Below are 15,839 nucleotides of genomic sequence, written 5' to 3'. Positions count from 1 at the left end.
CCCTCCCACCATCCATTGAGGGGCGGGGCTCCGGCCGTGACGCAGCACGCTCACATACGTTGACGGTCACTGGGAAACATGTCGGCTTCTGAGACAACGACAAAGGTAGCTAACGTACTGCAGCTGAAAACTGCATGCTAAAGGAATTTATGTCTATTCGTCTACCTTTAAACTCCCCAGCTTACCGATACTGCATACTGCCAAGCTCCTCTTGATTTTACATGTCGATTATAATAGCTTTTTTTATTGAAACCTAGGCTGCACTGCTAGCAATGTTAGCCTGTAACAGTTTTGTGTTACCTGCAGGGTTACTCTTATCCAGATGATGTTTTGTTGCTGTTTTGTATTTATTGACCAGAAACCTTTGTAGCAATCCTCTGTATAGCAAGTATCGCACCTCGATCTGTTTTTAGGATATGTTTTTATTCGTAGTTGCTAGTTAGGAGCTTTTTTTAAGTAAATTTTGCACCAACGAGACATGGAAACCAAAAGAATTTAAGCAGTCATAGTTTAAAATCCCGTTTTAAATTCACTTTTCTATTTGGTGCACTGCTTGAGTAAGGAGTTTTTCTTGGGTCGTGTAAAAAGCATCAATGGAATTACTGACTCATGGCGGCAGTTCATGTAACATAACAGAAAATTTCACCTATTGGCCGACAGTTTTTTTTGGAGAAGTGAAGGCCGAAAGTAGTGGGGTTTATTTTTTACCTAAAATAACATTTGTGACAGTTTTGATTGTAGTGCCAAAGAACAGACACAACACTTTTGAGATGAGTGATGCTGTGATGCTCACAGTATCCTCATATCCTTGTCCTGCTGCCCCTGGTTGAGGTCCTGTGTTGTTTGTCAGTAGGAAGCGTTTCTATCAAGAGAACTTGCTGGGCCCAAAAATATTACCATAAGGCCAGAGATAGAATGAGTGTAGTGGATACACATTTAGACCTCTAGAATGCATGTTTTTACATGTACACTGGTGTACATCCGCAAAGATGAGTAGGCTAAAATTCCTTCACAGCACTAGGAGTTATTAGGTTTAGGGGCCAATACCTTTTTCACACAGGGCCATTTGGGTTTTGATTTTCCCTTAATAATAAACAGCTTCATTTAGAAACTGCATTTTGTGTTTGCTCGTGTATTTTTTTGTCTTATTATTAAATTTGTTTGATCTAAAACATTTAAGTGTGACAGACATACAAAAATAAAGGAAGGGGGGCAATACTTTTTCAAGCAACTGTATATTTTGCATGCATACAAATATACAATATAATTTCTTTGTGTATTTATTCTACCATCTTCGAGATGGTTGAACTGCAATCATTTCATTAAATCATTGAAATAAGAGCCTGTTCTATTATCAGTTTTACTCGTTTCACTTGTTTCTTGTTTTGTCCACCAGGAGCACCATGAAAATGACGAGTCAAAAACATCAGAGGAGTCATTAGCTGGGTCAAGTCAAACAAAGGAAGGTAAATCACCAGCTGGTTTATGCAGATTATGTTAATATTTGAAATATATTGAAAGACATTGTATTGGTTTGCAATTAAATGGCCTGTGAATGCCATTTGATCTCATATGAGTACAGTGAATTGTCATATTAAAGAAATCAGACTGAGATGTTTTGAGATTTATGACATGCTGCACATCATTACACTACCATCAAGCGGCAGATTGTAGCATTATGCCCAAGAAATGATTTCTCCTTGATAAACTTTAAAATTCTTGCACTCCGGATATTCCTCAGATAATGCAGCCTCCACCTCATCTGCTGCTGCCACCAAGACAGAGCCCATGGGTGTTATGTCATCACTGTTGTCGTCCCAGCAGCCCAGGAAGGATGCTTCCACAGTCAGAGAGGAAGGAGAACAATGGTCCCCTGCTGCCTCCCCCCAGAACAAACCTGCTGCTACAGGTGAGCTCAGATTGCGTTAGATGCTGTCGAAATTCTCTGCGTTGATTTCGTTAATTTAATCGGACTTAGTATACAAACTGAGGAGATAATCCCTTTTGCTTTGATTTGTCAGGTCACACAGCAAATTCCCTTCTTTCGACAACCTCGTCGTCATTGTCGTCGTCTCCTTCCACGTCCTCGACTTTGTCTCCTGGCCGAGCAAAGATGAGCGTTTCAGGGCCTGGTAGCAGTAAATCTGTCCTTCCACCTGGTCCTCCATCCTCCTCCTCCTCTTCGTCCTCTACAACAGCTGCTTCTTCTCCATCTGTTTCCCCTGCACCACCCAAGATCCATCGGGCGCGAAAGACCATGAACAGGCCTCCACCAGGGCAGGTGAGAGAGGAGCTACTCCTATTTGGTATGAATCATATTTGGTAAATTTCTTTTGATTCTTGAGTTTTCATGATTTATTATCTGGATTTCTACCAGTTGTTAAAGGTGCTTATTGTAAATTATTGTGTTTTAAAAATGACTTTAAACCTTTCAAACTGACCTAAAGCTGTCAAGAATTTAAATGCCTGTAGAAAAATCCCTGCTGTGTGTTTAACAGGGTTTAAAACTTGAGGAAATTGGATATCATTTAGGAAAACAATTATATTTTTGTTCCTTTCCAGATTGATAAGCATATCTGGACAGTGTTCTTAAACTCAGAAAGGATCAAAAGGATATTTGTACTTTAGGTTTCTGCTTCCATCACAAGTTTGGTCTTAAGTTGCATTTAAAATGATATTAATATACCTGCAAACACTCTGGCTAATTTTTCTCCTCAGATCAGTCAAATTGAGGGACCTGTTGCATCTGTGACTCCTTCAGGATCCTCAGCCAGCTTTTCTTCTCACTCTGAACCTGGTCAGTAGGTCTAAACTCACAGTAAATGAGTAAAATGAGCATTAACTACTGCTTTACTTTAAAACTAAGCCTTGTCATGGTTTGTATCACATTGTTTTGCTTCTAAAGTTGCAAAGAGGAGGAGGCTGGATCCTTTATCAGACAGCACACCTGAGAGATCTGAAAATGTTTCCGATAATGCTCATACTGAGGTGAGACACTTGTTTTGGGGGGGAGGGGGGGGGGTTGGTTTAAATAACAGTTGTTTGTGGTCCATTTCATATCTGTCTCTCATCCTACTTTCAGGAAGGAAGCTCATTCCATAAAAAAGCAGAGTCTGAAATTGCACCCGGAAAGAGCATCAGCTCCGTGGGGAAGTCCGCGGAGGAAGTAGCCGAGAGAATTCAGATTTCTAGTCCGTCCAGGCGAGATTCTGAAAAGGTTTGAAGCCATTAAAAGTAAACCCACATTACACTGCTACAGTGTGTTTATGAGCCAAACTTTAAACTAATGTAAACTAAGCTTCTTCTTTTTTTTTTTTTGCTTTACAGTTTGAAGATGGTGAAGAAGAAACAAGACAGCAAGCTAAAGACACAGAGAGGCCAGTAAACACCTCGGATCACGTGAGTAGCTTCTTGGCTTGATATTTGCTTTCTTGTTAGATACTTCTTTCCTCATTTTTGTATTAACTTCGTGTTTCATTACTGTATTTGCACCTGTACATGTGACTCTAGCCAGCATGGCCATGCATGTACTCTAGATATGCAGGGTTATCTACAGTGGCTTGCAAAAGTATTCGGCCCCCTTGAACTTTCCCACATTTTGTCACATTACAGCCACAAACATGAATCAATTTTGTTGGAATTCCATGTGAAAGACCAATACAAAGTGGTGTACACGTGAGAAGTGGAACGAAAATCATACATGATTCCAAACATTTTTTACAAATAAATAACTGCAAAGTGGGGTGTGCGTAATTATCCAGCCCGCTTTGGTCTGAGTGCAGTCAGTTGTCCATAGATATTGTCTGATGAGTGCTAATAACTAAATAGAGTGCACCTAATGTCAGTACAAATACAGCTGCTCTGTGACGGCCTCAGAGGTTGTCTAAGAGAATATTGGGAGCAACAACACCATGAAGTCCAAAGAACACACCAGACAGGTCAGGGATAAAGTTATTGAGAAATTTAAAGCAGGCTTAGGCTACAAAAAGATTTCCCAAGCCTTGAACATCCCACGGAGCACTGTTCAAGCCATCATTCAGAAATGGAAGGAGTATGGCACAACTGTAAACCTACCAAGACAAGGCCGTCCACCTAAACTCACAGGCCGAACAAGGAGAGCGCTGATCAGAAATGCAGCCAAGAGGCCCATGGTGACTCTGGACGAGCTGCAGAGATCTCCAGCTCAGGTGGGGGAATCTGTCCATAGGACAACTATTAGCCGTGCACTGCACAAAGTTGGCCTTTATGGAAGAGTGGCAAGAAGAAAGCCATTGCTAACAGAAAACCATAAGAAGTCCCGTTTGCAGTTCGCCTTAAGCCATGTGGGGGACACAGCAAACATGTGGAAGAAGGTGCTCTGGTCAGATGAGACCAAAATGGAACTTTGTGGCCAAAATGCAAAACGCTATGTGTGGCAGGAAACTAACACAGCACATCACTCTGAACACACCATCCCCACTGTCAAATATGGTGGTGGCAGCATCATGCTCTGGGGGTGCTTCTCTTCAGCAGGTGTACACCACTTTGTATTGGTCTTTCATGTGGAATTCCAATAAAATAGATTCATGTTTGTGGCTATAATGTGATAAAATGTGGGAAAGTTCAAGGGGGCCGAATACTTTTGCAAGCCACTGTACGTGTCGTGACAAATGTCTTTAGCTCAAATAAGCCATCAATAAGTTGCAGCAGGATCATTATTAAGGAGTTGGACCATGAAGATGCTGAGACACTACTTCATGTTTAAAGTTGCTGTCTTGTCTGTAAACTGAGGAATTTGTACTTTAAAGGTAGACGTATTGTGCTTATTTTCAATCCCATATATTTGTTCTTGGACTCTGTATAAGTCATTTTGCACACTATAAGAGAATCCATGGATGCAGCTCTTCATTTTATCCACCAGCAAGGTGTTCTAGCGCCTATTAAGTCAGCTTTCTTCTGATTGGCTGCTCTTCGTATAAACTAGTCTTTTAGCTTGAAACTTTAACAACCTCAAAAATGCAAACTTTGGTTGGAGTTTTAAAATAATCAGCCACTACTTAAAAACCCCACTATTTCACAAATGTTATATTTTTATATTCAGATGTTTATTTTTTATTTGTCTTTTACTTTCAGAGTTCAGAGCCTAAAACACAGAGAGTGGTCAGAGAGAGCGAAGAGTCTTCGTGGCCACTGTCCGATCAGGACAAAGAGAGAAACGCGGCTGACGTCGTGGAGACAGAGGGAGGTGAGTGATGTCATCTACTTCCTACTCTCTGAACCACACTTATCTGTCAAAGAGATTGGTAACCTGAAACACGCTCCTTGAAATAAGAATTTTTTTAACAGTAAATTTTGAAAAATCCAGGCTCTTACAAAAAGCAAATTGGTCACAATTAAAAACAATGTGCCGCACTCATTCATACATCACTTTTGTATGCATAGAGGGTTTTAGTCGTTTATAATACACATCAATGCATGCACGTGGAAGGATTTAGTCAGTATCTTGCCCAAGGACATTTGCATACTGGAAAAGTTGTGAGAAAAACCACCAACCTGTCAGTTAGTGAAAATGAACATGAAGCAAAAAGCCAGAGAAACATATTGTGTTGCGCATTTGTTACACATTGGCATTAAGTGAAAAGTTAAAAGGATCATAGAAATGATCTAAGGCAGCTGTCAGATAATGCATAGAGTAGGCCGTCATCACAAACAGGACATATATGTAAAGAAAAGCTCTAAAGGACACCACTGCCACCTCAACCAGGACCTAAACACTCTTGTGAAGAGGAATCCTGTGTCCAGACTTGCAAAGATGCCACCCGCAGACTCAGAGCTGTAATTAGAACCAAAGGTGTCTCTGAAAACATGTTTTCTGCTGATCAGTGAGAAAAGGTCTAAATGGCTTTTTCAAATTTCAGTGTTGTAAAGCATTAAAAGCTGTGTAGCATGAGTGAAGAGCATCATGTTCCAGTTCCTTTTAGTGCTTACAGTTTTTTTTTTTTTGTTTGGTTTGTCCTTGACAGGAAGGTCTGCAGAGTACACAGAGGTTCCCTTGGGTGCTCTGGACATCGCTGCTGCTGACAGTCTGACACTTTCTCCTCATCCGGGTAGGTGTAAGATGGATGTGTCGCTCTAAAGTAGATTATACAGGGGCAATAAAGTGGTGTTTACCTTTAATGATGCAATCTACTGCTTTGGTTGTACTGAGCAGTTCAATTAGAGCAGTAGAACAGTTACTTAACAGAGTGGAATTCATTTCCTTTAAAAAAGATTTATATTGGATAACACCAAAATCACCCAATTATATTTTTCAAACCTAAGTATTGTCTTCTGTAACAGTTGAGGTTTAGATGACTTTAATGTTAACTGTTAAATCACAAGTCAAACCCTGCCCCTCCACTTTTGCAGATGGAAGTGATGCAGGAGACACAGAGCGGCTGGAAGAGCTCCCCCTGTGCAGCTGCAGGATGGAGGCTCCTCGGGTGGACAGCACCAGCCACCGTGTCAGCAGACAGTGCATGGCCACTGAGAGCATCGATGGAGAGGTTTGTCCCTGTGTTTGCTCTCTGTGTTTACCCTGCAGGTGGCTACTTTTCGTTTTATAACATACAGTATTAATTGATTTCTTTAGCTCTGTGTGAGGTAAAGTATTCAACATTGGAAGACTTTTTATTTTTTTTAATTCTCAGTTTACTACATGTACAAATGCATTCAGGAAAATCAAAAGACCGTTTCTCTCTCACCTTAGTATAAAGAAGAATTTAGAAAAAATCTGAGCATTTCAGGGAATGTATAAAACTCAAACCTATGTACACTATGATAGCAGTGCGAGATATAAATCAGTAGAGCTGTGTACAAGGACAGTACTGAAAATGCACGCGTTATGTGTGTAGGGGTAAAAGAAAAGCCGATGAAAGCTGGATTTAAGATCAAGGGTAACTTTGATGTGGGAAAAAATTTGGAGGATCAAATATATGCTTTTCATCTGGATCCAGCTCAGACATTACTTTCTCTTTAGCAGTTATTATTATACAGCTGGGAAGCGCAAACAAAAATATGACCTAATAATTGTTCATAGAGTTTTTTTTCTCTCTCATTCTCTGCCTGTAAAACTGTGTAAAATGCAGTAGATGTCATTTTTTATGGCAATAACATCTTAAAAATATTTAATCTAACTCAGTAAAGGTTTCAGAAATCCTGGAGTTCATTTAAGTTCATTTTTTTTCTCCTGTTGTGTTTGTCAGCTGCGAGCTTGCACCAATCGGACTATTAAGGGGGAGACCATGAGGCCGTCCAGTCGGGTTCCCCTGATGGTGCTTTGTGACGTCCATCGCTCACACATGGTCAAACACCACTGCTGTCCCGGCTGTGGATATTTCTGTATAGCGGTAAGTGTTAAAACCACCTGTTTTCATATTTGAAGACTCTAGAGTGTCTATCGAATGTGGTTTTGGCATCTTCTTACACAACAACCTGCGAGAATGTGGCTCAAGTTTGTTCCTGTAGAGTTTTACGCGTGAACTGAAACCAAAGGAAGTTGTTTACAGAACTTTAGACTTTAGATATTTCCTTAGTTCTTATTTCTCCTTCTCAGTTCTCCTGTATATCGTCTTTGATAATGGTCTTAGTCCTCTTTTTCTTCCTTCTCTCTTCTTGTTTATGCTTTTCTTCATCTGCCTCAGTATATTCTGTGCAGTAGACTTGTTTTTCCTCTTTGATATCTTTTTTTTTTTTTTTTTTTTTTTTTTTTTTTACATATCTGGTTTTATTCTTCTGCTTTATGCTCCTCTTTCAGGGCACATTTCTTGAGTGCTGCCCAGACCAGCGCATAGCTCACCGTTTCCACCGGGGGTGTGTGACGGTGCTGGGCGGCGGGCGCAGCAGAGCAAATGGCGGAGGCATGCTTTTCTGTCCCCATTGTGGCGAAGATGCCTCCGAGGCGCAGGAGGTCACTATCCGGTCGTTCGGCACGGCCTCCGCAACTACGGTCGTCACCATGTCTGCTTCCTCCACCACCACACCGTCTCTGCCACCATCTGTCCCCACGGGACCCTCTCTCACAGCCTCCACAGGTGGGATGAAGGATGGGAAGATGCCCGAAAGACCTGTCAGGTAAGGCTAAATGACATGGGAAATGTCAGAATTTAAAATGTGGTTTTTTTTTTCTTTTTCTTTTTTTGCTTCCATACTTTCCTGTCTTTTCAGTGCTCGTATGCGTAGTCACGGCTTGGTAACACCTGCAGTAGAGCAGCAGCAGCCTCCTCAACCTGTAGCTTCAGCTGCAACTGCGACCACCGTCCCCCCAGCAGAGGAGGGCGTGGACAGCGTAGGACCTTCGCTCTGCATGCCAAATGGGAAGCCAGTCAGCCCAAGTGCACTTCCACCTGGGCCCAGTAGGGCGGCGCTGCAGAAAGCCATTCTCACGCAGGACACAGAGAGGTTGGAGACTTGATTTAAGTTGAATTATTTTCAGCTCCATCTGGTTAAAGAGCTGAATACCAGGCTGAAGCAGGTTTAGTTTCAGCTTTTGAGCTTCATTTGTTTCCTTAAAATATACACACAGCTCTCTTTTTATATTTTTTCCCCAAGCAGAGCATTCCTGTCATCTTCTGAAATCTCTTAATCTGTTTTCACAAGTGAACTTGGGGTTGGGCTTTATTTCACAGAGGTGCAAACTCAAATGTAGTATTCGCTAACAATAAATGCACCACTCTGTTATCTGCTCTGTTCACACATCGGGCTGTAATGTGTGTAAAAACTGCTTTAAACTTGCACAGAAAGATGATACATTGCTGTAAATGCAGGCATAAACATCTTCCATCACTGTTTGCTCAAAATCTTCCAAAAACAGTGGCTTTCTCTGAAAAACTAAATCGCTAGTTGTTTGGAGGCCAAATTGGTAAATTACTGCTTTTCATTTGCCAGGAGGAAGAAACTGAGGTTCCACCCTCGTCAGCTCTACCCTGCCGCCAAGCAAGGAGAGGTGCAGAGAGTCCTGCTCATGCTCAGTGAGTGGCAAAAACTGCAGCGCTTCCACTGTGCTCCTTTATATTTCGACTTGTATACTTTGACAAAAATGGTTGTTGCCTGTTCTTTTAATAGGTATTCATCATGATAGAGTTCATTATGTAATCAGCTTACGATCAGTTTAAATTCCTCAATCAAAGAAAATGTTACATATGAACACACTAAAGAAAATAAACAGGCACGGAAGTGCTGTTACTCCATCACATCACATGTACACTATTGCCCTGAAATCTTCAGAGTGAAAAGAAAGCAAACACATGACCACTAGTTATCTATTAAGTGTGTGTGTGTGTGTGTGTGTGTCCCAGTGGAGGGTATCGATCCAACGTACCAGCCAGACTCTCAGAACAGGCGCTCCGCTCTTCACGCTGCAGCTCAGAGAGGTCTGCTGGAAGTCTGCTACATGCTGATACAGGTGAGAAATGAATCGCCTGGTTACACTTGTCTTTGCTTCTTTCATCTGTGGATGTGAGCTTACTCGTTTTCTATGAGGCTGCAAATAGAGCTTACTTTTGAAATTTCAAAATTAGTATAGTTTGTATAGTTTAGCAATGGAAAGAAAAAGCTGGCATGCTTTTTAAGAATCCCAGATGAGTCATAGAGATGGTTGCTTTTTCTGATTAATGGCCCAAAACATAAAGATAACTCTTGCACTGAACAGCCTTTTTTTTTAAATTTTATGATGCTGTTTGCATCTGATCCTTTCAGCTCTGCATTTTCACAAACAATTAACCATTTAAAAATGAAAATGGGCACACATCATTGCTTTTAGGATGTGCCGAAATTAAAGTATTTCATTTAAATATTACACTTGATTCCACACTGACAGGCTGGTGCTCAAGTTGATGCCCAGGACAAGGACCTGAGGACTCCTCTGTTGGAGGCTATCATCAACAATCACATTGAGGTGGCTCGCTACCTGGTCCAGAATGGCGCCTGCGTCTATCACGTTGTAAGTGTCTCCAAACAAATAACTGTGAACCATAAGAGGTTTGCTGGATATGGATTTTTTTTTAAAATAAATGATTATTATTTATTTATTTATTTTATTTTTTTAATATATCATTGTTCATCAGGAGGAGGATGGATATACTGGCCTCCACCATGCTGCCAAGCTGGGAAACCTTGAGACTGTCAACATGCTTCTGGAGACGGGGCAGGTTGATGTGAATGCACAGGTAAAGCAAGATCCCGGATGTCTATTTTAAAGGAGCAAGATAGCATTTTTGTCTGCCATCACTTACTTTCTCCCTCTTCAATGAAAATTTCAGCCTTTTCCTGACAAGGAAATGATTTGATTAGACTTTGTAAAATAGCCAGAGATTGAACCACCAACCTTCTACATGGCATATGATTCGCTCTGTTGTCCACTCCCGACTCTTCCTGTGGGCTTGTTTCAGGACAGCGGGGGCTGGACGCCAATCATCTGGGCCGCAGAGCACAAACACGTCAATGTGATCAAAGCGCTGCTGAACAGAGGAGCTGACGTCACCATCAATGATAAGGTAGATTTCTACCATAAACTCTGCAAAAGTACACGATACAACGTCTTTGTGCAAGCAGGTGGAGTCGCTCCCTGCTTGGCTTTAGCAAGAATGCAAATTTTAGGCATTAGCCTCACTTTTAAGCCATATTAAATGTTATTGGATTTTCCTAAATTCAGATTAGGACTTTGGAGGGAGGAGTGCATCCACAGCTTAGATAATGGAAACATGTTTAAGCATTATGAAGTGGTTAAACAATTTCCTAGCTCATTGGTGTGAGAGACCACATAGATGCAGTTGTATGAACATATTTCAGGTTTTTACTTTAAACAGTCACGTCTTTCCCATCAGGAGCTGAATGTTTGTCTCCACTGGGCGGCGTATGCAGGAAATGTGGATATAGCAGAGCTGGTGTTGAACGCCGGCTGCTCCCTCTCCTCTGTTAACGTACACGGAGACACACCACTCCACATCGCTGCCAGAGAGGGCTACTTGGAATGTGTTACGTGAGTTTATATACATCTGCTTTTATCCATCAACACATTTAAGGAAATTGGAGACATTTTGCTACAGTTGGTTGGACATGAACTTGTTTTCTCTGGGTTTTTGTTTTGTGCAGGTTGTTCCTGTCCAGAGGTGCAGACATAGACATCATGAACAGGGAGGGAGACACACCTCTTACATTGGCGCGAACTGACACACCAGTGTGGGTGTCACTCCAAATCAACAGGAAACTGCGAAGGGGAATAACCAATCGCATGCTTCGGACGGAAAGAATCATCTGCAGGTAGGTGTTTTGGGTCGATAATGTGTTGTTTACATGAAAATAATCAGCAGTGCAAATTCAAGGATACAATTTCTTGCCAAGATTGATGTAAGAGCTAGTATTTGGTACTACAAAGAAGTGGAACCCCAAATACAGCGATGAAAGCTCCACTTTTATTTGGTTTTCTAAAATGTTAACAGAAACATGAAAAAAATCCCTGCTTAAGTCTACCCCTAAATAAAAAATCCATGACTCAGATTGCATAATGAGGTATGTTGTCACATTGGTTCTGTATGTTGCAATATATTTTTAATAGATGAGACTTTGAGAATTGGACTCTATTTAACCCTTTCATGCATGAACTATGATAACATCAATCCAGATTTTTTTCTTAAGTATTTTTATTCCTCTTTAGGCATGTAAAAAAGATTTTTGACTTCATTTATTTAAACATGTACTTTCCAAATAGTTTTTTACATGTCCACTTACACATGTCCACTGGCTGACCAGTGGGTAGCAGGGTATCGACTGACACATCAGTGTCCAATGTAGTGGTTTCTGTGCAAGTATACCATCAACACTGACACAAATGCAAGAAAACAGCCGTTGAATAGCTGTCCACTGTAGTGACCACTATGCGTAAGTTGAAACCTATCACACTGTGTACTTAAGTCTATGCTAGGCACACCCACCATTTATCTGGCAGCTCAATGCCAGGCTCACGCCCCAAAACCATTTTAGTTTTGGTATCAAGAGCCATGAGTGCATCATGTATGCTAAATGATGTGATTTATGATTAGGTCCAGGGGACTTCCCATGGTCGATCAGTGGGGAAACATGCAGATTAAGCTTTTTGCTTTGTGTGTCAGTGACATCGCACAGGGCTACGAGAATGTTCCAATCCCCTGCGTGAATTCGGTGGATGATGAAGGATGTCCATCGGATTACAAATACGTTTCAGAAAACTGTGAAACTTCAGCAATGAACATAGACCGCAATATCACACACTTACAGGTAACTTCATTTTGTCTCCACACAACAGAACTTTTATTTTGAAAAATGTATTCTTCATTTTTCCTTGTTTTGTTTTTTTCTCCCCCTTCAGCACTGTAGTTGCACTGATGACTGCTCATCTAGCAACTGCCTCTGTGGACAGCTCAGCATCCGCTGCTGGTATGACAAGGTAACAAACTGTCTGGGGAAAAAATACCATCATAATCATTAGCAGCAGATTTCATATGAAGTTAAATTGGCAGAGTTATTCTTATTCTATCATATTTTTTTTCACCTCTTTTTCTGTTACAAGGATCAACGGCTGCTTCAGGAGTTCAACAAAATCGAACCTCCACTAATTTTCGAATGCAACATGGCTTGCTCTTGTTATCGAACGTGCAAGAACAGGGTGGTCCAGGCAGGGATCAAGTGAGTATCAGCAATTAAAGAAATGCATAAATCTCAGCCAGATTACACGTCAGACTACAAACCGACACCAAAGAATCTTAACCTCATATCATCTGGAGAGATTTCTAACAAATAAACTCAACTGCTAAAGTTTTGATTGGGGGGGGAAAAAATTATTCTTCTCTTGTGCAGTAATCAACAACCTGCTGACCATCTTTCTACATCTTGCTGAGGGCAGCAATGGTAAAGCAATAATTATTAATCACTCTGCACCTGAGTCAGTCACAGATGTTTAACAGTGCAGAGGCAGCCATGTGTTGCAAATAGCCATCACTGGCTTTTTTTCTTTTTCCCCCCCGGTTGATGAGTGTCTGCTTGATACTTCACCCTTAACCCTATTTTTTTCATCTTTCCTCCTCAGAGTTCGTTTGCAGCTGTACAGGACAGAGAAGATGGGCTGGGGAGTTCGAGCTCTGCAGGACATTCCACAGGGAAGCTTCATCTGCGAGTAAGAGGAAAAAAAACCCTCTGCTGGCACACACTAGGCTGCTTTTCTGTAAAAAGCTAGAGGTTAAAAAAATGAAGCTTACCTTCCTCTTTCTGCACAGATATGTTGGAGAGCTGATCTCAGATGCAGAAGCAGATGTTAGAGAGGATGACTCCTACCTGTTTGACCTGGACAACAAGGTGAACCTTCTTAAATTGTGTATTTCAAAACATGGACATCATGTGGGGAAAACGGAAAGAGGGGGCACACAGCTTATTAACTGTATAATTATTAATCAAAAACTATGAAGTAAATAATTGACCAAGTCTTAATCTTGTGTTTCGAAGGTTAGGGTTTAAGCCCCTTTCTTGTGTTGACACTGATTCTAAAAATATGAAGATACTTTTATCGTGGTACTTTGAATTGATGATTGTGTTGTAGTATTTTAAATTGTATTTAATAATTTAATAGGAATAAATATGCCCATAGCAGAAATAAACGTCTGCTATGATTTCCTCAACTGTCTTTTTTTTTCTGTATAGGATGGGGAGGTGTATTGCATCGATGCCCGGTATTACGGCAACATCAGCCGCTTCATCAACCACCTGTGTGACCCAAACCTCATCCCAGTACGTGTGTTCATGCTCCATCAGGACCTGCGATTTCCGCGCATTGCCTTCTTTAGCTCCAGAGACATCCTCAGTGGGCAGGAGCTGGGGTAAGAAGTCATAAGTGCCTGGTTGGACCTTAAAGTTGTGGTCAAGAGTTTACATGCACTCATCATGGGCAAGAATTGGGTTAATCCAAGAAGAATAATTGTAGATTTACATCAGCTGGGAATGGCTGTCATAGCAGTTTCGAACAACTGCTATGACAGATCATCTTAGGTTTTCATCTATAGGTTTTCATCTTGTGAATAACTTGATCATCTTTTCAAACAACTGTGCTGTACGTAAGTACAGTGGATCTCTCTGTCACCCTCAGGTGAGAAAAGATTCTTAGGATGTTTGGAATAACCAGGAATCACCTGCCATGAACCAGAAACTCCTGGTATCCGGTCTTTAAGTGATGACATATGAACTTTGTCACATATGAGCTTCCAGGTCCAAACTACTCTGTTTATTAAAGCTGTTGTGTTTTTAAACATGTTTTAATGCTTTGTATCTTGTTCCGTGTAATCTGAACAAGCCCCTAAAAACAGTCAGCGATCACTGTCGGCCTCTCTCGGTTTTTATTACACTAATCATTTTAAAGCTCAGTTTTTAAAACCTTACGATGTAACTACAGCTCAGCTCATGCTGCAGTGTTTTAATGACTAACCTCTTATTGCGGATGGATTATCTCAGTTAATCTCCTGACTCAAGTTTGGTCCTTTTACAATCCTGCCATGCAGTTGCATTTGTTCCTAACCATCGGAAACCCTCGCGTTAACTTTTATAGAGTGGAAAAAAGTTGGTGTTCATCCTCCAGCTTCACTGTTTTTACATTATGAAAAAAGAAATTAAATTACCATAACTGTACACTTGCCCATGAAAAGTGTATGTGAACTAAATTGAACACAACTGTGTGTAATTTATTTCCTGCTTAGTTGAGTCCTCTTTTCTTTCTGTTATCTGGAAATCTATTCTAATGGTCTGTCTTCTGATTGGTCCTTAGGTTTGACTACGGAGATCGGTTTTGGGACATTAAGAGCAAATATTTCACCTGTCAGTGCGGCTCGGAGAAATGCAAACATTCTGCCGAAGCTATCGCCTTGGAGCAGAGCCGGCTAGCTCGGCTGGAGGCCGGCCCAGAATCAGGAGCTGACTGTGGGCTGACCATGCTAGGGAACTCTTAAACAAACAAAAAAAAAAGACACTTACCCATGGGGCCTTTGGATTAACCCCTTCTGTTGCATACACTAGTAATGGAAATACATCATAGCGGGGCTACATCTTCATTCATCATTCAGTTTTATATCTAAGGTGCTGTGTGTTTTTCTACTTGAACTGCAATTTCTTTTCCTGAAGCTGTCAACAGCCACTTTATCTTGTCGAGGATTTGGGCCGGAAGATTTTTTTTTACCATGTAGGAGTTTGGAGAAAGAAATGACAGAGGTCTTGTAATTCTTTACGCACAGTATTTTAACTGTAAATCATAATGTACTCATGCCTTGACTCTTTGCGTGTTAGCAGTCTGCCATCATGTACCAGTCATATATACAAACATGTATTTTATACTTTTTCTTTTTTTTTTTTTTTGTTTCTCTTGTGCCAACAAGTCATGCATTTTGATACAGAGCAGTAATGGTTCGGGTGTTTACTCATGCTGGACCGAGTAAGGTTGTTTTTGATTACCATGTTAGCGTTGTTTTGTTTTGTTTTTTTTGTTTTGTTTTTTTTATACCTGCTGTTTACTGTCACATGTAGTGTAATAAAATAACTCGTGAGTTGACTTCTGTGCTGTGGCTTTATTAAAATTAAGAATCATGGCCTACACATGTTTAAAGTCACTTGATTAATTTGTTTTATTTGTGCTCAGCCTTGACTTTGTCTGGTTTTTGGTTTCCTAGTTTCTGTTTTAACAACAAAGGCCCTTTAGACAATAATGCAAAGCAAGAGGAGTGGGAAGCAGGACTGGGTATGATCAGATGTGAAGATTAAAGGTGGAAGTCTCACTCTGAGCAAATTCAATTTCAATACAGAAGAGACTCCAC

The 15,839-nt window shown here is 40.9% G+C and overlaps 1 protein-coding gene across 2 annotated transcripts; it reads left to right on the top strand.

Annotated features, from left to right (window-relative positions):
• Positions 1–45: 45 nt before the first annotated feature.
• ehmt2 (euchromatic histone-lysine N-methyltransferase 2) lies at positions 46–15,577 on the top strand. Of its 2 annotated transcripts, none has more exons than XM_085262493.1 (28): positions 46–105; positions 1,397–1,466; positions 1,742–1,909; positions 2,022–2,281; positions 2,719–2,797; positions 2,906–2,988; positions 3,083–3,217; positions 3,328–3,399; positions 5,113–5,224; positions 6,003–6,086; positions 6,388–6,524; positions 7,224–7,367; positions 7,775–8,091; positions 8,185–8,418; positions 8,905–8,987; positions 9,315–9,421; positions 9,836–9,958; positions 10,083–10,184; positions 10,407–10,511; positions 10,842–10,996; positions 11,110–11,277; positions 12,126–12,270; positions 12,362–12,439; positions 12,563–12,678; positions 13,079–13,165; positions 13,266–13,344; positions 13,687–13,862; positions 14,801–15,577. In XM_085262493.1, exons 1-28 carry the CDS (start codon positions 79–81, stop codon positions 14,979–14,981), a joined length of 3,627 nt encoding a protein of 1,208 aa, XP_085118619.1. In that variant the 5' UTR covers positions 46–78; the 3' UTR covers positions 14,982–15,577. The 2 variants fall into 2 exon arrangements, with proteins under 2 accessions (XP_085118619.1, XP_085118618.1); XM_085262492.1 differs by having other exon boundaries at positions 10,824–10,996.
• Positions 15,578–15,839: the final 262 nt, after the last annotated feature.

The sequence above is a fragment of the Mchenga conophoros genome, linkage group LG22 (assembly GCF_057382185.1).
Source record: "Mchenga conophoros isolate Kocher_MC1m ecotype Shallow Benthic linkage group LG22, M_conophoros_male_GT1.1, whole genome shotgun sequence".
Lineage (NCBI taxonomy): Eukaryota > Metazoa > Chordata > Actinopteri > Cichliformes > Cichlidae > Mchenga > Mchenga conophoros.
Note: the sequence above shows the minus strand (reverse complement) of the source record. Positions and strands in the feature narration are given on the sequence as shown.

Coding starts and splice junctions, on each gene's coding strand:
- ehmt2 (XM_085262492.1), top strand. CDS start 79: ATGTCGGCTTCTGAGACAACGACAAAG. Junction 6,525..7,223: donor CTGAGAGCATCGATGGAGAG/GTTTGTCCCTGT, acceptor TGTGTTTGTCAG/CTGCGAGCTTGCACCAATCG. Junction 13,166..13,265: donor CAGGGAAGCTTCATCTGCGA/GTAAGAGGAAAA, acceptor CTTTCTGCACAG/ATATGTTGGAGAGCTGATCT.